This window comes from Choloepus didactylus (genome assembly GCF_015220235.1).
Source record: "Choloepus didactylus isolate mChoDid1 chromosome Y unlocalized genomic scaffold, mChoDid1.pri SUPER_Y_unloc2, whole genome shotgun sequence".
NCBI classification, from domain to species: Eukaryota; Metazoa; Chordata; class Mammalia; order Pilosa; family Megalonychidae; genus Choloepus; species Choloepus didactylus.
The window spans coordinates 170,214-196,976 of record NW_023637625.1 but is presented as its reverse complement, the minus strand read 5'-3'; the positions used below and the strand labels follow the sequence as shown (position 1 = coordinate 196,976).

Here is a 26,763-nt window from a genome sequence, read left to right as displayed (position 1 = left end):
ATATTCACAAATTTTAACACAATATTCTTTTTCTTCTTAAGTTGTCTTTATATGTATAGAAGTATAGCAATTTGAATGTTACTACTGATTAATGAAAGAAAAAATTTCATAATTTTTGGTGCACACATCATAGGGTGTGTTAAGAGGAAGGTCATTATAACCATTTTGACAGATAAGGCACACATGGATGGTGTTAAGCATTTTCTTATGATCATCATAGACTCCATGATAAAGTTACTCCAGAGATTTATATAATGCTAAAGATTTTAATATGCTAGTGAAATTTCTGTAGGACTTGCAATATCTTCAATCTGAATAGCTGCCTCATCAAATTCCTCTCAGCATTTGGCAAATACTTACCAATCTTATACAGACTCCTCCAGAGCAAAGTTGTTTCATGGTATTTTAAATGTTAGTTAAAATTCAAACTCTACCGTGGCCTACGAGGACCTAACAAGACCCCTGCCTATATTTTTGACCTCTTCGACATTTCTTGCCCTCCTTCTCTCACTACTCCCTACAATTATATTATGACCAACTGGCTGGTTCCTTACCATTAGGGCCACAGTTTAAATGTTATTTCTTCAGAAAAGCATTCTCTGACCATCTTAAAACAAAGTCACACCCTCACCTCTCAATTGCATTATCCTATTTTTGTCTTTCGTTGCACTTATCACCATTTGAAATGACACTGTTTACTTGTTTTTTGTTTTTCTTTTTGTCTCTTCCCTGCCCAACTAGAATATGAGCTCCATGAGAGCAGGGACCTTATTTTTCTGTTCACCAATGTTTAAACAGTGCTTGGTACCTAAAACAGTGCTTGGTATTCATTTGCTGAATGAATGTTGAATAATGCATGCTCTGGCTTTTCTTTAGTTAACACACATATCTTAAGTTTATATATCCTTTAATGGAATCCTGGTTTTAAACTGAAGAAAATCTAATCAAATCAATTAGCAAGATATCCTTGAAAATGAAGAGGAAGAGGGAATACGTAAAAGCTGATGGTCATTAAGAATAGTTAATGCATATTAGAGAAACACCTTCAATTGTCTTACTAATTAAGTATTTTTATCCAATTATCTCCCAATAACTTTTATTTAGTAGGAAAATCAGAAGCACTGTACTACATAATCCCAGGTATATTTTCCCTAAATTAAGCTAAGCAAAAACACAAAGAATTCCTGTACCTCAATTTAATTCGTTTCAATGAAGTACTTCAAAAGATCACAGATTAACATTCTTACACTGACCAAAACTGCCAAACAGTAATTAGACTTCTATTTTATCTGACTTAAACAAAACCCTCTTGGACTTTTAACTTTTCAAAGATACCAAGTCCAATAAAGTTAACTGCTATTAAGTCACAAGTTTAAAGGAGTAATATGGCACCTACCCGAGGGCCTGATCTTTAGAGAAGGTAGTCAGAAGATTTTTTAGTAAAACATGAATTAGTATATATAGTCACCTATGACTCTCTTCTAGAGAATTCCAGGTCTTTCTTGTAGCACTTCCACTCAGGCTTTGGGAATACAGCAAAGGAAGAAAAGCATGTGCCTGCTGACCAAACCAACCTAGCTATACTTGAGATAGTCCTCATTTATTATCTCCTTCTGGAGATGGTCTGCTCCATTGGTCTGCACCATTACTAAAATGCAGTAACTACTACATCCCATCTTCCCCTCTATCAGGCCATTTCTCCAACCCCCACTTATCATAATTTCTGAAACATGCTTCCTTAAAAGGTATGGTGGATTATTTAATTCCTAGGAATTCACATCACCATTACCCTCCATCTTGCTAGGTATTATAGAGTTGCTTGTAACCTCCTCATAGTAGTAAGATTTGAGCTTTTAGTTAGCACAACTAACAGAAGACTAACTCAGTCTCACAAATCATTTGTACAAAAGTGATCTACACTCAGACAAATCTTTACTGTTGTTATTTACTAGAAAACATTAAGCTAAAAATATTAATTACAAAAAAAATTCAGGTCACGTCTAGTTTTTAACAGTGAGGGTGGGGAAGCTATTAACAGTGACTAAAGGGAAATTATTTTTTTAAAAGACACAACTTCTACTCTTTTTTGCTAAGGAAAAAAAAAGAAACCACTCTTAAATGGCTGTCATATCCATCCATCCATTCCTGTCAGCACTATCCCTTTGTGTGAGTCTTATGTGTTAGCATTCTAAGGGCCTGTTAGCACTCTCTGTACTTAGTCTCTTTCCTCCAAACTTCCTTCTATCTTTCTACCAGTTAACTTTCATTTTTACTTTAATTTCCCAGCACAAAACCTTGGATGTCACAGTGTAATATTTGTAAAAATTTAACTTTTTAAATGTCCTACTTTGGAACATTAAAGCCTAGAGTCCTTTACCTGACATTCAAGGCTCATCATAATCTGGAGCCAACTTGCTTTTCTAACATTTCACCACTGAAACTTCTGTAAGTTTTATAAGGGTAACACCATCTACTCAATGCTCTTAGCAAATACTGTTCCTTTGCATAATTAGTTCATTTTATTCCCAATTCTTTTCTATCTACCTATGCAAACCTCTCACAAACTTCAAGGCCCAGGATGTGTTCTAACTCCTCCCTGAAACCTTTCTTGGCGATTCCAGGCAACAGGGCTCTCGTGCTTGCACTCTCGCCCCCCGCTTCCTCCTCCAAATTCCTTGCAGCATTTAACATCTATTCTATTCTACAAACATTGATACTTCATATCTCCCCTTGGTATACAATCTCTCCTGTGAGACTATAAAATCCTCAAAAAGAACAAATGTTGTATGATCTCACTGATAGGGAATAATTAGATTAAGCAAACTCATAGAGGCAGAATCTATAAAACAGGTTACCAGAGGATGGGGTGGGGATAAGGAATAGGAAGTTAAGACTTAAAAGGTACAGAGTTTCTATTTGGGACGATGGAAATTTTGGTAATGGATGGTGGTACTGGTAGCACAACACTGTGAATGTAATTAACAACACTGAAATACATATTTAAATGTGTTTAAAGGGGAAATTTTAGGTTGTATATATGTTACTAGAATAAAAACTTAAAAAAAAAATCCATGGAACTGCACAACACAAACAGCAAACCCTAAATTAAACCATGGAATAGAGTTAATATTACAATTATAAAAATGTGCTTTTATCAATTGTAACAAATGTACCACAGCAATGCAAGGTGTTAATAATGGGGTGGTATATGGGAATAATGTATTTTTTGCATGATTGCTCTGTAAGTCCAAACATTCTCTAATAAAAATATGCATAATATACACTCAAAGCCTAAGTACATCCACACCATAGAATACTACACAGCAATAAAAAGGAGCAAGCCACTGATACATGTGACAACTTGGCTGATCTCAAAGGCATCATGCTGAATGAAAAAAAGCCAATCTCAAAAGGTCACATACTATTTGATTCCATTTATATTAACATTCTTGAAATGATAAAATTATAAAGATGGGAAACATTAGTGGTTGCCTGGGATTAAGGATGATATGGAGGTGGTAAGTGTGACTACAAAGGGGTAGCAAAGGGGGACCTATGTGATGATGGAATAGTTCTACATTTTTATTGTGATGGTGGCTATAAAATATACATGTGATAAATTGACATAGAACTACACACTCACATTGTACCAATGTCAAATTTCTTGTTTTGCTATCATTATATAATTATACATAACCATTAGGGAAACTGGGTGAAGGCTACACAGGACCCCTCTGTACAACCTTTGCAGCTTCCTGTTAATTATAAAATAAAAACTAAAAAATGAACAATATCCAACTTCATATTTATTTGCTAAATATGTACATATACTACCTAATTTTACTCAAGTTAAGGACAATGTATAATTATCAGGATAAAGTAAATTCCCCAAATCTATTTGTTATAACTTAAACATATCTTAGAATTAAGTGACTTTTAAAATCTGCAAGTATAAACAGCAATTGTCTCTGGATATGGGGATTTGAAGATCAGGGCTCCTGGAAGGGAAGCTAGTTGGGGTTCCTTGGCTTTTTGTATGTTTGTTTTTTAAGTGCAATTTTATTGAGATATATTCACATAACATACAATCCTTCAAAGTCACCATATACCTTTTGCACTGACTGGATTTTAACCATGTGCATGTATTAATTTTAAAAATTGTTCTTAATAAATATTGAGTAAATACAATGTTTATAAAATAGAAGGAATAAAGACCTATGGAAGAACACTTAGTTTAAGAAAAAGAACTTTACCATTAGCTTTGAAGTCTCCTGTCTATCCTTCTTCATTTCTATTAAGTTCTATCCCTCTCAGAGATAGCTGATATTCTAAATTTTGTGCTTATCATTCTTTGCTGTTCCTGATAGTTTCACCATGCTTGTATCCCTAAACAATATATTCTTTAATTTTGTATGCTTTTAAACTTAATATAAATGACATATCATTGCATGTATTTTTCTGTGACTTGGTCCCCCTCCTCCACAAAACTGGTACTACAATTTATCCATATTATTGGGTATAATTAGTTCAGTCATTTCTACTGCTGTATAATATTCCATATGAATATACAATTTATTAAAGAATATCCATTGTGACTAAAAAAAAGCATGTTCAAGATTAGACATACATACACACACAAACATATGTATACATACACATTCAGTATATACACTACTGGATGTAAATAATTCTGTTTTGTGATATTCTTGTACTTAATGGACTCAGCGGCATAATGCCTCAATATCGAAATCCTCTACTTGAGTATAAGGTTGGGACTGATTTCCATATATATGAATTGTATCAATATATATGTCCACAGGCACTTAAGTGTTCTGGCTACTTCACATTTTTGCCATGTAAGTATTACCTTTTCAACTGAACACAAAAGTGTGCATGTGTGCGCGCACACACACACACGCAATTACTAGTATTTTTATACTGTTATTTCATCCTAAAAATCATAAAACCAAATAAATATTAGTGGTAATCTGAAGGATATTTAAAGTTCCTTCCTTACAGTACATTATTTAGTTAGATATTTCTGGAGTGTCTAATTATACCTAGTAGGACATAATGACAATATTCTTGAGCAAAAAAGAAGTAAAAGAAAGTAAGAAAATGAAGAATTACATACAAGAGAAAACACGGATGTAAAGTGTACACAATGTGTAGAAACTTAACTTTCGGAAAGCACAACTTACCTCTAATGTTGAAAACCCAACCTTTCCTGGAGACCTGTTCAGAAATAAAAGCAAGGAGGTGTTGAATAGTGGAGGTGAGAAGGGAAATACTTCTATTTACTTATTAAAGACAAATCCAAGTTTTAAAAATCATGTGTATAGTGATTGGAAAATGTCTCATGCGCTTATAGAAAATATGGAAAACTTCAAGTAGAGAAGAAAATTAAAGTGACTATCTTAACAGAGATTGTGAAGTACACAATCTTTTGTCTTCTCTGACATATAAGCATATATGTATATGTATGTATATATATGATATATATCATATACACACATGAATGACACATAATACTACAGGAAACAACCTTGTAAGTAAAATTTTGTGTGCTTCTTTGATGAATCGTCTTAAAACAAAGTCACAAAATAGTGTCTGTTTAATTGCAGTACCTGGTCAATATAATTTCACGTTAACAAAGGACAATTTCCAGAAATGAAAATGTTTCTATCCCCAAATATTTGGTTTCCCTGACAAACCTGTACAGCTATGTAACAAAATCTTATGTTTCCAGAGTTAAAACCAAGGCTATTCCAATTAAAAAAGAAAAATGATTCCACACAAATGGATGCCTAAAGCAATAAAAAAAAAATACAAAGCCACATTTATCTCAAGTCTTGTTTCATAAGATCCCTTTCTGAGAAGTTACAGACCAATTGTTGACAAACACAGAAATGTTCCAGACTGTTTCTGATGGGGCTTTACATATGCAGGCCTGTACAAACTATAAATATAGTTTATTACTTCCTTTTGAGAGACAAGGAGACAGAATGAAAAGAGCATGGGCTTTAGAGCAGATGAATGTTGTTTGAATATGGTTTCTTCCATTTACTCTACATGTGATCTTGATCAAATCATTTAACTTTATTTCATCTGTAAAACAGGCTAATACCATCTGCTTCACAGGACTGCTATGAGGATTAAGTTAAGAGAGTACAAGGGAGACACACAATAAACAGTTTCTTCAGTAACTTTGAATTACTCCATCTAAATTAACAGATGGAGAGCTTCACCAAATTTCTCAAAGGCAGTCTGTCAGTAGTTGGGAGCCTGAGCCCAACTTCTAGAACACAGAAAAGATATCCTACAGCCTGTCAAGCTTCAGCCCACTTAACAGGGAACATAAAAAAAAAGGCAGATTATATTGAGTTGTTGGTTAAAATGGGATCCTGCTTGCATCAATAAATTGGTGATATCAAATAGTAACTAGTAACAAAAGACACTCTTGTTCAAAGCATATTTTAAAGATTACAAAGTTACTAAGGCATTGGTAGGTAGTAAAATATTTCAAACTATGTACTACAGCTTCTTCCAGCCTATTGAGCCTAGAATTTTCTGTAACATGGTAGTTCGTAAGAACAAAATTTTTTTGTGATAAATATTTGATCCATTAATAGAATATTAGGGACTAGTAAAAAATGAAAGAATTTTTAAAATTTGCAAAGGCAAAATGTTGAATCCTTTTTAAGCTTTGACATAATAGTACTAGATTCAATACAATTTCAGCATAAGGGAGAAATATACAAAGTACAGTTTATTGACGTTTTTACAATGGCTCTACTTTGGAACTTGCTGAACCTGATTCTCTAATTTACTATTAGCAAGAACAATCTAAACTTATTTATTTTTCATATTCCTTTGTTTGAAACGTTTTTTTTATTGTTTGTTTTTTAATTTTTTGATAAATAAAGTTAAAAAAAAAAAACAAAACAGCAACAACAAAAAAGAACAATCTTCACTTACTTTACAGAAACAGAAATCAGTCCAATAGAAAATACATAGCAGTAGGCTATTTTCAAAAGATTTAGATGCAACTTAACAAATGAGGGTTTTTCTGTTGCAGTTGCTAAGAGGACCCTACCTGTTGATATTATCTACTCTTAAATTTTCAGCAATTCTTTTCAAAATCCTAAAAGCATAAAAGAAAAACTTAATAAAAAAATTCAGCCAGAAGGCAAGAAATATTTTTTTAGGGTTTGAAGGAACCTTAAAAATAATTTAGACCAATGATCTCAATTTACATGTGAGGAAAATAAGGCCAAAGAAGGTTTTATTAACCCATTCATTGAACATTTACCTACTGTTTACTGTTTTGTATACCAGGAATGGCATTAGGCATTGGGTGTAAAGTACAGAACAAAACAGACATGATTCCTGCCCTCATGGAGTTTATGCTAAGGTCAAAAGGCCTATTTAGGACTAGGACCCAAATCTCTTTGCTGGTGCTAACAACCCATGCAGCCTCTCAATCTGCCTTAACAACTCAAATGTCCCTTCATGGTTTCACGTGGGGAGATAGCCAGTCAAATGGAAATGTGGTCATTTATTAAAATCCTTCACTGATCTAGACAGAAGTATCACAGATATTCCAGGGAAGGCTTGGGGTCCCAGAGACTGAAAGGGGAACACAACATCAGTCTGGAAGTAGAAGGACTATAAATTTAGCGACACAGTGAAAGAACATGACCCAGAATCAGGAGACCTGAATTTTAGCCCTGAATCGGCCAGTAACAATCTATGTGACCATAAGCAATATTATAAAGGAAAACATGCAGAAAAGACTGGAGGGATGGAATGGGCACATATCCAAAGAAAACTGCAAAAAACCTAGAAGAACAGAATCAAAAAAGGCTGGCACTCAAATGGCTTAAGACTTCAAAAAAAACTCAGAGTCAAAGACTTTTTTTCCCATTTATATTCAGAACAAGAATAACAAACAGAAAGTGCAGGTCTGCGGATATGAGGGTAAAAAGTACAGTAGACAAAAAAGGCTGCTTTGATTCTTGTTTTCCAATTAGGATTATTGATAGTCAAACCAGAAAGGGAAAAACAAATTATGAATCAGGAAATCAAATCCCAAAGCATGCAAGGAGATAAAAGTACCCAATTATTAGTTCAATCCTTCTGTCCCAGACAAATAATATCCTAACATACTCTGAGAATTTACATATGAAATAGCTCACTCATTATCTAAAACCTTTGAAGAATCAAGGAGAATGGAAGAAAATGCTGTAAGGAAAATACTCTAATATTCAACACTGGAAACACGGTAGTTGCCACAAACTACAGACGAATTTGCTTGATGTCAATCCCAAGCAAAATTCTTAAACACATCGTTAAATGGTTTAAGAGCCCTAGGCAAGGGAAAAAGATACTCATTAAAAGTCAGTGGGCATTCACAGAAGGCAAATTATGCAAGATTGGCCTAATTTCGTTTTTGACAGGGTTACTGGCCTAGAATATAAAGAGAATACTGTACACACAAAAAATCTGGATTTCAGCACAAAATTCTATGATTCTCTCATGATATCCTTTTAGATAACGAAAAAATATAGGCTAGAAGATAATACACTCAGGTGGGTTTACACCTGGTTGAATGACATTACTTGAGGTGTTCTGATTAATAGATCACTAAAAAAAAATAGAATGCAATCTCCTTTAGTGCCCTATCCTACTTGATATTCTTATTAATATTCTGGATGAGGACACTGATGGCATGTCTACCAAATTTGCAGATGACATCAAGTTGGGAAGGATAGGGAATATACTAGCTGACAGAATCCAAAAATATTTCAACAGGCTAGAACAATGGGCCACATGTTAAAAGAATGACACGTAGTACGGATAAATGTAAATAGCATGATGCGGGAGATATGGCTTAACGGCGAATTATGTGAAAACATTTAGGCATTTTTGTTGAGTGCCCGGACAGAGTAATCTTCGCCAAAAAGCTAATGTGATCTTAGCATGCATTAACAGAACTTTTATATCCAAAGCAAGGGGAATGGTAAGTTCTACTCTACTATTCGCTAATTAAAACACACTTAAAAATATCATGTTCTATTTGGGATACCACATTTTAAAAGGAATGTTGATGAAATAGAACATATACAAAAGAGGGAAACCAACTGGTGAATGTTCTAGAAGCTAAGTGAAATGATATAAAGAACTAAGGATGGCTAAACTGGAGAAGATAAGGGAAAAAAGTAGCTATGTTCAAAAGTCGGAGGCATCATACAGCAGAACTACAAGAATAGAAATTACAAGGAGATAAACTTTTGCTCAACCTGATGATTTTAATATTAACTGGAGCTCAGAAACAGGAAAGAGCTGCTTTCCTGATATACTGTTCAAACAGAAATTGAATGAATGACACCTTAACAAAAGGTTGAAACAAATGGCTTCCAGGATCTCTTGTTTCTAAAAGTTTACATTTCTAATGTCATAACCTCTCCAAACCTCAGTTTCCACTCTTGCAAAATGGAGGAGTTGGATTAATTGAGCCCTTACTTCCCTTCTTTCAGTCAACAAAGACTTATTGGTTGCCTACCTACCATATGCCAAGAATTGCCAGGCATTGAAGAAAAAAGGATGAGAAAGATGCAGTCCTTGCCCAGAGAGTTCACAAACTGGTGGGTTAGGCAAATACATGAACAGAAAATTTCAAAACAATATTATAAGTACTATGAGACATACAAGCTCATGATATCCTGGAAGCAGAGAGGAGGGGCAGTGAAGTTGTGTATAGTGGGGGGGGCGGGGTATTTGCAAAGGTTATTTCTACAGTAGAAAGTTATGCAAGGCTTCAGAGAACTACAAACTATAAGCACTTTAAAACACAAAATAAAACACTTATTTTGGCTTCCTCTAAACTGGCACTTGCTAAAGATGAATTATTCTGCTTACTGATGGTTATTCTAGTCTGTCGAAATAGTTCTTACATGGGAAGAGCTGGAAATCTAGTCTTTTTTTTTTTCATTAATGAAGGAGAGAAGAGCACTTGGTGATTTTTGTTTTGTCCTAGGAATCCTAAATTTTTTCCTAAGTTATCTGTTTTAATCAAAACTACAGTAACCCACAACATTCTTTGAAATTTGCTCTTTAGCCATGTGCTAAATCGCACTTTGAAAGTTATCACTTTTATGTATGTTATATTCCACAATAAAAAAAAGAAAACAAAACCACCACCACCAAAACTATAGGCATATTCTAGCTGTTTTTTTATTTCCCTGCATTTGACATATAATACATTTGAACCACTACTAATCTTTCCAAGTAAAGACAAAAACTGAAGCTTCGCACTGCAGAGATCAAATAATAAAAATACAATTTTCATAAGCTGAGGGGTTTAATTACTGAAGATGTATTCCAGTAGACAAACACACACTCTAAAATCTATTAATTACCTGATCTGATCTTTGTGAAATGGGTAAATACCTCTTGACCTTACTTTAAGATTTTGGATTTATTTTGCAAAGTATATACAGTGAAACTTTGCATATAGGCTAACTTTTTTTAATTGAAGACTATTTTTAAATCTAACTTTTAAATTATACATATAAAAGAGTGTATGTAGCACAGATATGTAATTATGAAGCATAACAAATCAAATGAACTCCTGTGACTCATCAGGTTACCTGAGAATTACAGCAGTTATCAGTACTAGCACAGCCCATATACTCTATTTCATCTGCCTGCCTCTCCCTCACAGGTGATCACCATCCCAGGTTTTGTTTATTGTTCTCTTACTTCTTCAATTTCTTTAAAATAGTTTTTATCATACGTACATGTATCACTAAACAATATATTAAATTTTGCTATTTTTGAGCTGTCACTGTTTTCACTGATGTACTACAAAAAAAAAAGTATTGGACTCTACACCAACAAACATTGCATGCAAATATTTTCCTATTACCATCAGAATAAAAGCTACCTTTGTTCTACTTACATTTAAATCTCACATCTGTGCCCATAAGTACTAGAACCCTTCTGCTTCTCCCCCACCTAGGTGTACTAGATTTAGCAACTACAAGTATAGGATGCCTAGTTAAATTCCAATTTCAGATAAAGATATGGGTCCTGCATTTTATTTGGCAATTCTATCTCCACCCCAACTTAATTAAGTGGACAATTAATCCTATGATCTGTTACTGTGTGATAAAAGGACAAAGCAGGAGGAATTGCATGGCCACTGTGGTATAAATATTCACCTAAGTATTCAACAGAGTTCTCTAACTGGGAAAAGAATGCAAGCATGTGTAGTCAGTCAAAGATTTTTCCAAACAGCATATTCAGGCTATGCCTAAAAGTAAATACTATATAGATGGTATCATGCACATTTATCATAAACCCTCAGGAAAAAAAGAGGAAGGAGCATTTAACAGCTTCATTATTTTGGCTTAGATTGCCTCCCTCACCCCCAAAAAAACCAAGGTGGCTACTGACACAAATTGACACATCTCTGGATATATAAATTCATATAAGCATTATTTATAAAAGATATTTATATGAAACTATCTTCAGTTTATGTGTTCAAATGAGGTTAACCAATATAGGTCAAAATGAAGATGAACTACTTTCTAGCTAAGTAGCAATTAAACATGTTGTTATTTAAAAAGGGAATCAGTTAATACATACGCAAAGTCATTTTAGGATATTCTCCTTACTTTATAAAAAAGAACATCAGAAATATTTCAGTTATGTTATTTCTACATCAATCAAAAACCTGATGAGTCTTTTGCAATATGAATTAGAATCTGCTTCCCAACAATGCATAATCTCAGCATTCTCCCACAACCTGAAGCATTAATAGCTTCTAGATTTGAATGGCGATCGATAGAAGTGTGTATTAAGAACCCATATAGACTAGATTCTCTAAATAGAAGCCAGCAGCATTGCCTTGCCTGACTTACTGCAAAACCCACATTTTAAAATCAGGTACTCACATAGTAGGAGTGTAACTTGGTTTCCCAGAGCTTTGGTGAATGGTTTGTATCTAGGCAACTATTGGATCACCTTTTCCAAATTTAAACTCAAATCTTCACTGCTCATATGCTATGGCTTTAGGGTAATCAGGAATTTAAATCATGGTGCAAGTGCTTTAAGTCTACTTTAAAAAAAAAAAGGGCATTGAATTTCTGTGGTTTCAAAGAGCCATCTCCCATAAGCCATCCTACCTCTAGTTTTTCACCCATTAACTAGAACAGAACCTTTTGCCTTACTGGCTTGGTGTTTCTCTACCCTTACCTGAGGGTTATTTGAAAGAAAAAAAAAATACAATCATCTGTAAGCCTTCTGAGAATAGGAAAACACCTGCTTCATATTTGAGTGAACAACTAGGAACTCAAAGAACCACCTCCTGAAGAACAAAAACAAAATATAAGAGCTATCTCACATTTAATATTGCCATTTCCAGGCTTCTCATTACACTGGGCAAAATGAACATAACAAAACAATCGGGCAACACACAGAAAAATGGAATGACAAGGTCTTCTCTTCTTTTACTGTGAAAGGATTCACTTTTTTTTTTTTAGGATCTGCGTGGTTGGGCTCCTCTGAAGACTTGTCAGGTTGCAAAATTCCTGACAGACTCCTAAAGAGGTAAAAAAAAGAGCAACATGGAAGGAGAGAACATAGAGTGAGTCAGCTGGAATAAAGCTGGTTGCTTGGGAAACAGTTTCCTTATAGGTAGGTGACTTCAAAGGATTTAACAGAGAAATTACCCTATATCTTGATTTTGTTCTTATCCCCCTATTTCTGCCCTTACCTTAAGGAAAATATAAAGGAACTGAATCAAACAGAGCAAAGAACCGCTTGCTTGCCGGCACAAAGAAGTTGCTGGGATTCTAAGGTCCTAGAGGTGAACAAGATATGAACATAGATAAAGCCTCAGACAGTCATTAAAGTAAGGAGGTAATTAAAGGGCTTTGATTTCTAAAACCAAGCTGAAAGAGTCAGGCTTGATGGCAAACTATTGCAACATTAAAGTGCCAAGTCTAAACTGGGAATCAGAAGATTTCTGGTGCTCAGAAAACACTGACATGATTTGTTCCCCCCCTTAGGCCAGGGAGGGAAAACAACAAAGAAACAAAACAAAACCCCCAAATCTCAAGGTTGGAAAAAAAAAAAAAAAACAACTGAAAACAGTTCAAATTTAGAGAACAAGACACTGTTCCGTTTTTTAAAAATCTTGCTCTAATTGCATGGTTTTTAAAATCTAGTTTGCATACTCTGGTTTCTCTTCAGATCATATAAATCTTTTGCCTGTTACTAAAGATTTCCATGGAGAGAAACAATTCCGAGTTTATACCCCATTTTTTGAAGCCCTGCGTCTGTAGGGCTAATAAAGTATGAAGATAAAAAGAAATTTGGTCTGCAGTTAACGTTCACTGGAGTTGAAATATATTTATTGATTTTATGACTCAATTATATTCTTTAGGAAAATTTTACTAGATTATATGCTAAATGTGATACCACCCCCATCCCCCAACCCCGCACAGAAGGCTAGGAAGTCAAGAACCACCTTCAACCCAATAACACTACTCAAATTAAAGAAAGAGGATCTAAGAGAAAATCATCTGTAGGCCTTTCAAACCCAAATAATTTGTGACAGCACCATGCTCATTCATGATTCTGCTTTAAGATGGCTACTACCAAAAGTGACAATCCCAACTAAACCTGAAAAGTCTAGGAACAACAGGAAAAAAATAAGTGCTAGGCAATCATAAACTAATCTTACCTTCCTAGGACATCCTAAAATGTCATGTTTTGACCAGACAGTAGGAAACAGGAATCACTTAAATTCCCAAAATACACAGCAATACTAGTTCAAGATTAATGAAAACTTGAGGATATAATTATGACAATTATCTATCAGGGAATTAACTGAATCCTCGAGATGTGAATTAATACTTTTATTATCCTCTGAAAGACCATTTTATGAAAGCCTAGATGTAGAATATACCTAAAAATATCTAATAACTATTTTATCAATGATAGTAACAGGAATAGATGGTGAGAAAATTTGGCAAAATAGCTCTAAATTTTTTGAAAGTAGGTTTTATAACATTTTAAATGGTCTTTAATGAAATCAAAGGAGACTTTGCCAAGAAATACGAATCTGTTCACACATAAGGTAAACAAACTTAAATAAATCATTTCCCTGGACCTATTCAAAAATTCCAAACTAAAAACAGTCTACTCTGCACATTTACAACCATTCAATAAATACCTTCATTGAAACATAACTCCAGGGTAGGAGAGCTGTCACGATATCCCAATTTGTCAAAGTGGGTTAGAATAAAAGTCATTTCTATTAATGATTTAAACAAATTTCTAGTAAAATCGAGATAGAAACAGATAATCAAATCTATGCCTGCCTGGAGAATTAACACCTAATGCAATCATGCTAATTCACTTTGTAACTTATTTGTTTTTAAAGTAAATGATCAAGATACTGAGCTACAGGCTGCATTACAGAAGCTTTATCAAGTTAATATGCTAACATGATTTTTTAAGTTATCCAAAACATCTAATGGTATACTCATCCTAAAAAGTAAAATGCCAGTAACTTCTAAGGTCACCCTAAATAAAATTAGAGCTCTACCGGACCTGTCACAATCCATCCCCTTTTACTTAATTTTAATTGATTAATTCTGTTATCAATGAACGGATTATTTGGACTGTGAGATTTTCTTCTTCTGAGTTTGCTGCTCACCGCCAGAGATGGGCAGAGGAACAAAATTCACACCAAATCATTTATTTGATTTCATTTTCAAAAATTTTACTGTTACAATAGCTGATAAAGGGTTTGGTGAGCAAGGAAGTTGTAAGCTAATGACTGAACTGATAGATTTTAATTATTCACGTTCTCCCTCATTATCATGAATAGAAAACCAAACATATTTCAGTAAGATTTAATATTAAGCACTTTATTTTATAAATCATATTTCTATGCTCTATGTATCTGAATTTCTACTTCTGCATTCTTTCATGAAATATATATTAAGGACTTGATAAATATTCTAGAAAAAGCTGAAGTTACCTACCAAGACACAAAATGTTCTGTAGCCCAAGTTTATTGCCTTTATTATTTATTATAAAAAGATGGTTTAATCTCATTTACCATCTTAAATAGTAATTATTGATAATGTAATTTTTCTAATTACCTAGCTATTAGGAATGCATTTTTCCCATTGATTTGATAGTCCAAAGACATATGATTAGGTGGAAAATGTTAATAACTAAAACATGTACTCATTGTGACTGCTAGAAAACACTTGAAGGGAAATGAAAAAAAAAAACTTGTTTCTAGCTAGTGGCTTCTGGCCAAAAATATGAATCAGAATTACACTAATTAAAAAAACAACAACAACACAGTTCTGTAGCTTAACTAAACAGCTGACAACAATCTACAAAACTATTACAAAAAAATTTTACAAAAAAAAAATTACAAAAAAAGATCTGGAATAGAGACTTTCTGATGAGGCACAGAAGCCCAAATCGGCAGTGGCTCACATCCTGAGGCGTTTTCCCTTAAGAACAAAGAACATACCCTTTGAAATGCAGTTAGCAGTGTCTAGGATTCCAGCTCTTTCAGTAGCAAGGTCATTTTCCGACCAGGCTACAGTACCATAATGAATTACATCAAAGCTTAAAAAGAGCATAAAAACAAAAACAGAAACAAAAAACACTGCTTTTGTTCATTATTTTAAAGAGTAAATTATACAAATCCAAATGGTAGGAGAGTTAGCATCGTCATTCTAATAACTCACATTTAAAATAAAACCTCACAAAATCTTTAGAGTTTAGAAAAGGAAAACAGGGAGGAACCTAATGTTTTACATCTTCATTCAAGACCATTCATCCCAAATTAGTGAATCTGAAAGTCGTAATTCCATCTCTTCTTGGTGCATGACAAGTCCCTTATCCACCCTGAGCTGCCAGCTTTTTTATTTGCAAGAACTGCAGGAAAATCAGAAGAGTAAAAGCACTTTGAAAACTTATGCTCAGCATTAATTGACAAGAAGGCATTATCATTCTTGCATGTATCAAAAGGTCATCTTTGGGGGAAACAAGTTGGTAACAAGAATTGATATGATTGCAGGATAATGGGCAACACCTCCCAAGGCTTCATTGTTAGCATTTAATAGTTAGTGAGTATAGCACGTCCCCAAGTTGCAAAGTTCCCATAAATCCAAACCAGCATCCTTGCCTCAGCCCCCTCTCTTTCCTCCCTCCTCACTCTTATAGGAACTGGTGTGGGGGAAGGGGGAGGGGGGGTTAAGTGGTGGAGATTTAAGAGATCCCAGAAGTTCAAAAGTAGAAAACATGGTGATGAGAAGTGACCATTACTGAGCATGCTTACTTACCACCCCCATCTCCAGCCTCAACCTTTTGTCACTGCTACACGGTGGACATTGCTCTATGCTGGGAAATAAAGTAAAGGTTAAAAGTCAACAGCCAAGAGTTAGGTTAGGGTTAGGGACACAGTAGGGATATTAAAGGTCACTTAAAAGAAAAGAGACTGATGTCAGTCATTAAACTTAACCCCTAATGCCAATCCAATAGAGATGAAATGTCAATGGCAAACTAGTTATAAACTTACTTGTTTTCACTTAGAAAGGTACTACAGTAGTTTTATCAAGCTACCTATTCATTCTGCTCACCTACCTTCAATAAATCCAATGAGCCACACTTACCAGCTCCATTTACCAATGGATTCACTATATCCAATTTAAGTGATCTTTCCTTTACTCCTTCTTGATGTCCTCACCCTTTATATTTCATCCATCACTGACCCTTCTCAGTTGTAAGGGACAGTAAGTCCTTAGGCTAGGTATCTCTATACTAATGACATTGGGTAAGCTAGGAAGAAGAAAGCTAGGGGAGAAAGGGATGAAATTGGGATTGGGGAAAAGGTTCAAAACACCTGCAATTTCAGTGTGACATGGCTAAATAAGCATTATAGAACAGAGATTAAAAAAAACAACCACCTTAAATTGTTAATAGTACTGTAATAACTATAAGGATAATCCCCCCAGTTTCCCAACTTAAATAAAGACTTCCAGGGATAAATTTAACAGAGGATTATGGATATTAATTTCACCCATGACTATTCTTACTAGTTCAAGAGCAATGCCCAAAAGAACAGTCCCACCCCTTCTCTTGAACCTATTTAGTAACCAAGAGGACAGCTTCTGAGAAAGTGAGTTTGAATACAGCATTACATTCTTATTTATTGGTTCTCTAGAAACCTTGACCTGTGGTTCCTAGGAATGCACATGGTCAATGAGTTTTGCACTGGAATAGTCTATTACAATCAGAATTGATTAAGCAGGTTCTATAAAGGTTTGGCTTGTACAGGCTGCCTACTGGAAAATAATTGTTAACGTTTCCCATCAAAAGTTTAAAAAAAAAGTTATTCTTCACATTCGGCCTTTTTTTTCAAAACATTTTATCTCACTCTACCCCCACCCCCTTATAAAAATTTCAATGACAGGACCCTGTGGATAAAGTAAAACACTGCTCTTAAGTCGGTGCAATTTTTAAAGAGTTCTCATTGGGGCATTATCAGAATTGAGCCCCAGTTTGAATAGCACACAATAGTCTTACAATGAAACTATCTGAATCATGATTTAAATAAAAATTCAAGCCAGGAAGATTTAATTTAGCTGTTTTACCTCAAAAAGTACAAATTTACAAGTTTACTACAATAATCTGATTCAGAAAGATAGAAATACTTTTTGCTAAGTATACACAGTATCTCATGAATAGAATTCTACTTTAGTTTTGAAAAACTAAATGACTTACATTATTGTTATGTATGGAAATGGATACCAATTTGGTTATATCATTGACAGATTAACCCCTTCAATTCAGTTAACCCAAGAAATTAATCATGTATATTTATAAGTTATTAATACACCATCAATATTAAGAAGCATCAGCACCAAAACCTAGCCTTAACAAAAGTAGCTTATATACTGTAAATATTTCTTCAATCCTTATTACCAGCAAAACAAGCAAACATATCTATAAATTTAAACTATTTTAGTTATATGAATTCTGAGGTTTTTAAGAGATAAAAAGTGTTTGTCAAGTAAATATGAAAAACTTATACTAAAGACCCATACACCTTCCCAGTCTTTACATTTCCTGTTTATTTAGCAGCTGAAAAAGAAAGATAACCAATTTCCTATTTAATTCCTAAAGTTTCCCCAAACTAGAATAAATTAATCAAAACGCCAAAACATTCTTTCTACAACCTCCAGAAATCATTTTTTATAAAAGCCAGACTTAACTGGTAGTCACTGATGAATCAGTGTCTTCATTATGTCACTTAAGGTAGTTTTTGATGATACTGAGTCTAAAGTCACACCTGCAAATATATTTCTTAAATGGTCATCCTTGATCTTGAAATTTATTCTAGTTTATATGACAAATGGGTGGCAATGGATGTCAGTGATGCAATGCATTCAATTTTCAATACAAAAACTAACATTGGAAAGACTACATTTCTCAGTAACATTGGAACTGAGAGAATCAGTATGAGAAAACTGCTGCTTAAATGTGTTTTTGTTAAATTCTGTACGTTTAAAATGTTTAAAAATGTTTGGAGACAGAAAGGGTTTGTGGACTTAAAAGCCATTGACCCAAATAGAATGCCAAACTATCAACTGCCAAGACAGCTGCAGCTGATAATAAAATGCTAAGATCTGAAGAGCTTTAGCAGAACCTGATTATACGGTAATCCTAGTATCTGAGAAGGCAAAAGAGCTAGAAAAAAATAACTGATAGGCTGGTTGCTATAGTAACTAAGATAAATTTGTACAGTCTAGGGAAAAACATTGGTGTTGCCATCAGGTATGAGGCCCACATTATGACTTACGTGCTTTTTCCTCAATTTTGAATCATGACACAAAGACTGCTCAGTTTGAACAACAGAAAGGATAGGGTTCCACTCTGAAAAGTAAGGAAAGCAACTACTTAAAGGTTTGGCTGGTTAGAAGAACAGACTTTCAAATACCCTGTGAGATTCTGTAAAAATTAGCTTAGCTCTGGGTAGAACACAGAAATGTAGGTTAATTATCAAATCAAGTTCACTATCAGTAGGGTGCCTACAATTTTTAATATTTTAAATATTGCTTGTGGTATTTCTTAAGGTTATTAGTCTGTTACAGAAAGGATTATTATATTACTCTTAATATACTAAATGGTGTGATTTGTCTTTCTCAGTTTTCCATGCCCAGGGAAGAAACCTGAAAGAACTGCTTGATAATCCATTTATTGACAAATTAACAGAAAAATAAATAATTTCCCTGGACCTATTCAAGAATTCCAAACTGAAAACATCTTACTCTGCATTTTTCCAACCATTCAATAAATACCTACATGGAAACAATAACTCCAGGGTAGGACAGCTATTATAACATCCCAATTTGTCAAACTGTGTTAGACTTGGTCTCTATACCAGCTACTGGGACTACTTTCAACTCCTCCACCTCTATCACCACCATCCTCATAACCAACTCCTCCTCCCTGCCTCTGTCTCTGCCTCTGCCACCACCACAACCACACCAAACCCCCAGGAAGCAACGACCAGAATTGTAGGTTGAGCATGAGGAGGAAACAGCAGCCTCTCTGAAGAACTTGCCTGTCAAATTCACCCAACTTTGTCAAAGTCATAACAATGAACAGGATTGTTGTGTAATGTAAAGATTATATAGTAATTCTCAAATACCAGCAATTAGAAATGATTTCCTATTCTATAAGACCTCCATTGAACTTCAACATCCTAACACTACCTAGGTTTTTAAGAGTTTTAAAAAATCCAATTTTTCTACCCTATTTTAATAAGTAGATTATCAAAAGAACATATTAAAGTTTTCAACTTACAGGAGTTTGTACTTAGTCAAATGGGGCCCCCAAACTACCATACTGCTGTGGACTGTCCTATCTCTAAGAGCCACTGATTGACAGTTGTTAGACTACTAAATTAAGAACTTGAATTTACTGAGTAAAACATAAAAGATTTTTTTCCCCAGTTCAATATGATATTACATGGGTGTAAGAAAAATATTTATAAGTGCCATTTTATATCAATCCACAAAGCCCATAGCAATCAAATATGATTAAATGCCAACCCTTTTAAAGAACTTTTCTGAAAGAAACCCATAATCATGCAAATGCTTTTTAAACTAAAACTCATATCAATTTTGAATTCAGAAAGAAATGTTTCTGATGCCTAAGTAAAGTGAGAAGTATCTATGCAACATGCAACTTTTTGTTTTTTAGGGAAAACAATTCTTCAGGACAGTTTGATCTCAGTTCTGTGACTTTTAAAATCAAGATACATTCTTTCACCATTACTCCAATCTAAACATGGTGAATTGCAGTTGACACTAACTAGAATCCTAAAAATTAAAATAAAATAACTACTTTTCTTAGATCAGCTATCCTGCCATCCTTTTCACCCTAACTTGTGGAAAATTAGTAAGCAAAAGTTAGGGTCCTAAGATGAGTAGAAAAATTGGGACAAAAAAGTAAATGAATAATAGGAGGGGATGGGGGTGTTCTTTCTTACTTTTATTTTTATTTTATTCTAATTTTTATTACTTTTTTGGAGCAATGAAAATGTTCAAAAATTGATAATGGTGATGAATGCTCAACTATATGATACTGTGAACTGATTGTGCACTTTGGATGACTGTATGGTATGAGACTATATCTCAACAAAATTGCAGGAAAACAAACACAATAAAAAAATGTTAGGGTCAATGTTCTCTGATGGCAAGGCAAGGAAGAAACAGAATCATATTAGATAGGAGTAGACCATCTCAGAAGCCTGGCTAACTGGGTATCAGAAACCTATAGCAGGGATACCCAACAATACTTTCCATCCACCCACAGACATGGCAGCATAGTATAAATGAGAAGTCAGCAGACTTGAGTTCTAGTTCTGCATCTAACACTAATCAGCAATGTGTCACTTCCCCTCTCTGAGTCTAAGTTTCTCTTTCAGTTAAATGGGAAGGCTGAGCTAAATAATCTCTGGTCCCTTTCTACTCTAAAAATTTTATGATTCTATCCTTTTTTCAAGTCCTCAAAAAACTTTGATGGTCACTAATAAAATTGAATTATTTAAAAAAAGTGCACAAATGTCATGCTGATTTTTATAACGTGTTCAGTGCCAGCCTTTAGTATGTGTATACATAATCCACACTAATTAGCAGTGGCATTCATCTTATAAACAATTTACCCAGTAAAAACTTAATTTAAATACTATGGACCTTGTACCATGTACCAAATGCCATCAAGTTTGTTAAACTAAAAGGTTAGAGCAAAAAAAAATCATGGATTTTCCCCAAGAACTTAAAGCTTATCAATAAAAGCACACTTAAACCTCAATAGGACAACAGAATCTGAGAGTTGGAAGGGTTCTCAGAGTGTAATCTCCTCAATTTAAAGATGAGGAAATGAAATGACTCACAGCCCAGGGCTCTTTTCTACCATACATAGTTCTTCCTCCTCCCTTTCCTGCTCTATTGAAAAACAGCACCCTAGCAGAAAGAATACCCAACTGTGACCGATTTGGGTTCTAATCCTAACTCTGCCATTAATTTGCTGTGGCACCTTGGCCAAATCACTTTCACTCTCTGGACTTCAATCTTCATATCATATTTTATATGAAGGAGTTTAACATTATTATCCTCCATTTCTCTACTAGCTGTTACATGCTATAACCTTATAAAATTCTTATGTTATAAAACAAAAACACACAATTCCTGAAAGAAAAAGTGGGATTTCCAGTGAAGAGAACTGAAAAAGTTTGGGCTGCTTGCTGGTTTTAAATAGATGCATCAGTTCAATTTAGTATCTTAGTCCCAAATATTTTACTCCATTATCTTTTGGGAGGACCTCCCCTCACCACCACCCCCACACTCCAGTGTGGGGCAGCTATGATGTACTAGAAAAAAAATACTGGGCTAGGAGTCTGAAGAGCTGGTTTTAAATTCCAGTTCTGCCACTTTACAAGCTGTGTCTCTGAAGGCAATTCACTTAACCTCTCTAAGCCTAAGGTTCCTCATACGTAAAAACAGAGACAAGAATAAGGAAACCTGATCTTACAGATCAAACAAAATAAAGCATAATAAATGTGGTATACATTGCAAAGCTTGGCAAGTGTAGATGATCTGCCACTGTGGAAAACTAGGCTGTACTGGAACTTAAAGTCTTTCTACAAAAACACTAGGCTAACTTCTAACTTAACTAAATTTGCTTTCAAAGAGTAAAATAAAGCTAAAGACACCACTGGAGAGTGAATACAAGGAATAAATCAATTTTAGGAAATGGATTATATATCTGGATTCTGCTGATTAACAAAACATATGAGATAACCATCAACTACCTACTCAGTTTCCTACAATGTGGTAAAATGACATTCTAATTCCTGAACATGCAATAGCAAAGAACATTTTTTAACATGCCCAAATTCAGTTTATTAACCCTCTTAAGAGTTTGTATGGTGTGACATTCCAGTTCATATCAAGGAATAGAAGGTATTCCTGATGATCAAATATCTAGTGACATTATCTGTTTTCACAAATTAAGATTTCCACACTGCATTTCTAGGTCGTTAGTTGCCCAGCCAAGCCTCCTCACAGTACCTTACCCAAACAACAAAACCTGACACAAAAGAGAGGAAAACACTAATGATGCCAACCTTTTACTTTCCTCCCAGCACTGCTAGTTTTTTTCAGATGCAATTATCCAGATGAGTCTAATTCTCTTCCAAATTTTCTCACTAATACAGCAGGGAGCCATGAAATCCATAAACTGACAATTTAGTTTTCTCCAGGGTGCTCCACGTGCTCACTTATTTAGGCAGGTTAGAGTTAAAATTAGAAAGCTGGGTCCTAAAAGACTTGTTTTACTTTTCACCTAGTATCAAAGGATCAAAGTGCTTTATTATCACATGGGGGAAGAAATGACTCTTTCAGTTCTATCAAAATGACTCATCTGGTTTAGATAAGTTAAATAGTGCCAAGTTCTGGATACTTTCTCTCAAAGTAAGCACTGTGTGAAGTTAACGAATTTGGTAGTTCCAAGAAAGGAAGAAGAGAATGAACAATTGAGTACTGGACTAGGCAGATTACACAGGTCTTGATATAATTCACTGTCCTTCACAATTAATTTTGTTGAATTCAATTAAAATGAACAATATCCACATAGCTCTAAATTGATTACAATATGCAAATTATGTTATTTCCCCTTCCCATCTCAATCCACCCTACACACACAAAAGGTGGGAACAGTGCCAAAAAAAATTACACGCTTAATTAATGCAAAAAATACATAATATAAAAATATATTCAATACTAAAGAAGTAGGTTTGGCATTTAACTCGAATTGGCAGTTCATTACTTCGAGGGGAAAAACCACAAAAACAAAATTTAATTTCAAGGGAGCAACACTGAAATCGAAATGTATTTTCTATCCTCTACCCTCTGGCTAGGAACATGTCTCAGACACTGAACTTGAAGGAGATTCAGTGTCACCTCAAGATACGCCATTACCATCCCCCAAATCCCAATATATTGACATAAAGGTTGGTGGAACACATCTACAATCTACCAAGATACATTTCTTTCTGATTTTGCCACTCTAACTTTTTTTGGTATATATTATGTATAACATAATTAGGTAAAACCTAATTCTAAAAGAATTGACTTCTAGAATCTACAGATATCTTTATTTTCATCAAACAGAGTATTTCCAAAGGGTAAGCATGAGCACTGAAGGCAGCTGAATTCCTGGAACCACATTAGGGCCTTACACTAACATAAAAATTTTACCAATTCTCAAGTTCTTACGGCATGAAAATACATTTCACTGTGTCTAGTTACACCGAATTCGCTATAGGAGTTCAGCAAAATCGCTTTAAATATATTCCTATTTTGAGACATGAAGGAGTGGGTAAGGAGAAGTCCTAAGTCAAGCGAAGCATTTCAGCTCCTGTATTTCCTACTCAGAATCTCCCATGTTAATCACCACTAAAACATCTTGCAGAATTAGATAAAAAGCACAAAGCTGTGGCTCTCCTTCCAACCAGCAGATTACTCAGCACTTGTTTGTATCTCGGTAATCTGTTGTGTACATTTACGTCTGGCTACCCTCTGAGACCACATTCTTTCCAATGTAAGCATCTCATCTTCAATTTCCTTTGCCTCACGGTAAAGTGCTATTTTAATAAAACACCGTTGATCTCGGGTACATCAGCTAGAGGACTTTACTAAGTAAATACCCAACCTTTCCTCCTCTCTTTTCTTCCTGTGTAAGGAAAAGAAAACAGCAAATAGGGGAGAGTCACAGCTACTTCTGAAACGAATAGGTAAGTTAGCGATAAAAGGAAGAAAAACATGAGAAGTGCAATTTCTCCTGTTCCTGCCCCTTTAATCAATCTATGGTTCCCAAGGCCAGAATGTACGTTTGAAAGGTAAGCTCTGGACCCCACAAATGCAAATCGCTGGCTCTTGAGTATGTAACCTGTCCACCTCGCAGAAAACAGAACAAGCCGAGAAAGGAGCTCCGAGAGGTCTCCAGGAGAGGTTCAGCAAGGAAAAGAGGGGGATTGCCCGAGGTGACCCGGATCTGCATTCTGAAGTGCCCCAGTGAAATTGAGAAGATCGACGGTGGCGGACACGGTGGGACCTGAGAGAGGTGTAAGGCACAGGAGAAGACGAGGAACGGAGATGCCCGGCTTCTGGCCACAGCTCCAATTACTTACCCTACCGGGTAGCCGTCCCCTAAGTGTACATCTTCAGGGGCATCATAGAATTCTTCGGTGTCGCTTTCCGACGCCATTTATAAGGACTCACCCGCGGGTGAGGGGGCGGGGGCCGCCTGGAGGGAGGGTGACTCTCGTCTCCTCCTTTTCGTTCTCCACCACGGCGAGACCGTGGGGAAGTGGGTCCCGGGCGAGGATGAGGAAGGAACAGACGATCTGGAGTAAGGAGTCGGTTAAGGGCAGGGGGCCGCCCTCAGCTGCCGGGCTGCGGGAAGAACCGGCAGAGAGTCCACCCGAGGCGACGGCGGCAGGAATAGTCCCCGGGCCTGCCGCCGCTCCCGGCGACAGGTGTAGAAGGAAAGCGAGAGAAGAGGCGGTGGCTCTTCTCTGCAGGGGAGGGAGGGCGGGCAGGAGACAGTAGCTCCAATTTCTCCCGCAGCAGCAATTACAGAATATAGGAAAGCCAGTTGCCCGCAAAATACCGACGCTCTCCAACCCTCGCGAGATTTCAGTAGGTTGGGTGGGGCAAAGAGGAGGTGGAGACAGTTCCAGAGAGGCCGCGCTCAGACTACTTCTGCCGGAGGAGCCTATCAAAACGGCGCTAGTGCGTTGAGGGCGCTTGGTGGGGCCGGAAGTAGCCAGGAAGGGAGGGGGTGAGCCTCGTGGAGGAGGAGCTTAGAACCTGCGCTGGAGCTGTGTAGTGTCCCGACTTTGAGGGCACGTGCTCAGCATAGGTGAGGTCCCGAAGGGTGTCTTACCCTCTTAGTCTGCAGTTTAAAGGAAGTGTTTTAAGAGGGTTGATTTTGAGTCTGCTTATTTTCTTATTAATCAGGAAATGCTGTCGGGAAACATTGGCATGGGCTTTTGAGTTTACATTTATATCGCCTTCATTTATCCAAGCACATAATATCCTATCCTGGGGCATAGGCAGGTCTAACAGGAATAACACGCGGTATTTACTACAAGAGTTCTAATTGGCATCCCTAGATACTATCCTGCGAGACAGAGGGTGGGGTCCATGTGAGAGCGTGTCTGTTCCAAGGAGTAACGATGGATTTGTTGCTGGAGCTAAGCCAGTATAAGGCCACTGGTTACTTTTTTCCTACAAATATCTGTCGCTGCCCACGCTTGATGTGAGAACAGTTCTTACATACTGCCCAAGATGTGCGTCAAATGATGACTATTTATTGAGCAGACACCGTTGCAAGGCTAAGAACAAGTAACTTAATTCTGATCTTCGACTGCCTGATGTCTAGAAATAGAAAGGTACTTTTTAAAAGACCAAAATGTTCAGTCTTAACGGGCCATTGACCTTCAAAGGGATGACAACTTTCTATATGATCGCGAAGCACATTTATTTCTCCTACTGACATGACAGCCAGGCTCTTTGACCTGTTTACACAGCCTCAGCTATTATTCATGATGTCTCCAGGAAAGACTGGATGGGGGCTAGGGACAAGGCCTCAGAGAGGCTGGTATGGGGCTCCAGATTCCCTTGTAAAGCAACCAGGGCAAGGTCTGGCGTGGTCTGGCAGACTTGTGTAAAAACCAAATTCCCTATACTGTATATTCTCTAACACCTCAGAGGGTTAGGGGAAACACTGCATAATCAAGTATGTTAACATTTCTGCAGTTAAGCATGATTATTCATACCAAATGGGGTAAATAAATACCAGTAAATAGCCTCATTTAATTCAGGTTAGATGCTACTGACAAATGAGTTTAGGTTAGATAAATTTGGCTGTCAAACGAGTTACTAAAAAAGATACATACAAATAACTTGTGGTTTCCAGAATTGTTGGATTTCAGACTTGTGGACAAGGGATTTATGGATCCTTGTGTGGGTATGACTTTTGTCACAACCTAAAAATGATTAGGCTTTATGTTTCAAACTTCTTAGTTTCCTAGGTATGAAAGTGTATCTCAAAATACTAACTTTTGGGGGTTTTTTTGCTCTCTGG

At 35.8% G+C, this 26,763-nt stretch overlaps 1 protein-coding gene and 1 non-coding gene across 2 annotated transcripts in view; one reads left to right on the top strand and one right to left on the bottom strand.

The window, feature by feature from the left end:
• The window catches only part of WDR44 (WD repeat domain 44), a 100,720-nt gene extending 75,625 nt beyond the window's left edge, over nucleotides 1–25,095 (bottom strand). Inside the window, exons 1-2 of the mRNA XM_037824732.1 lie at nucleotides 24,803–25,095; nucleotides 5,202–5,235 (exon numbers count right to left, since the gene is read on the bottom strand). Coding sequence (XP_037680660.1) covers nucleotides 5,202–5,235; nucleotides 24,803–24,879 — 111 coding nt within the window. The 5' untranslated portion in view covers nucleotides 24,880–25,095. The remainder of the gene's footprint in view (nucleotides 1–5,201; nucleotides 5,236–24,802) is intronic.
• On the top strand, nucleotides 13,241–13,356 carry LOC119525960. The gene has a single exon (XR_005215045.1). It is a non-coding gene; the product is annotated as a U5 spliceosomal RNA (small nuclear RNA).
• Nucleotides 25,096–26,763: the final 1,668 nt, after the last annotated feature.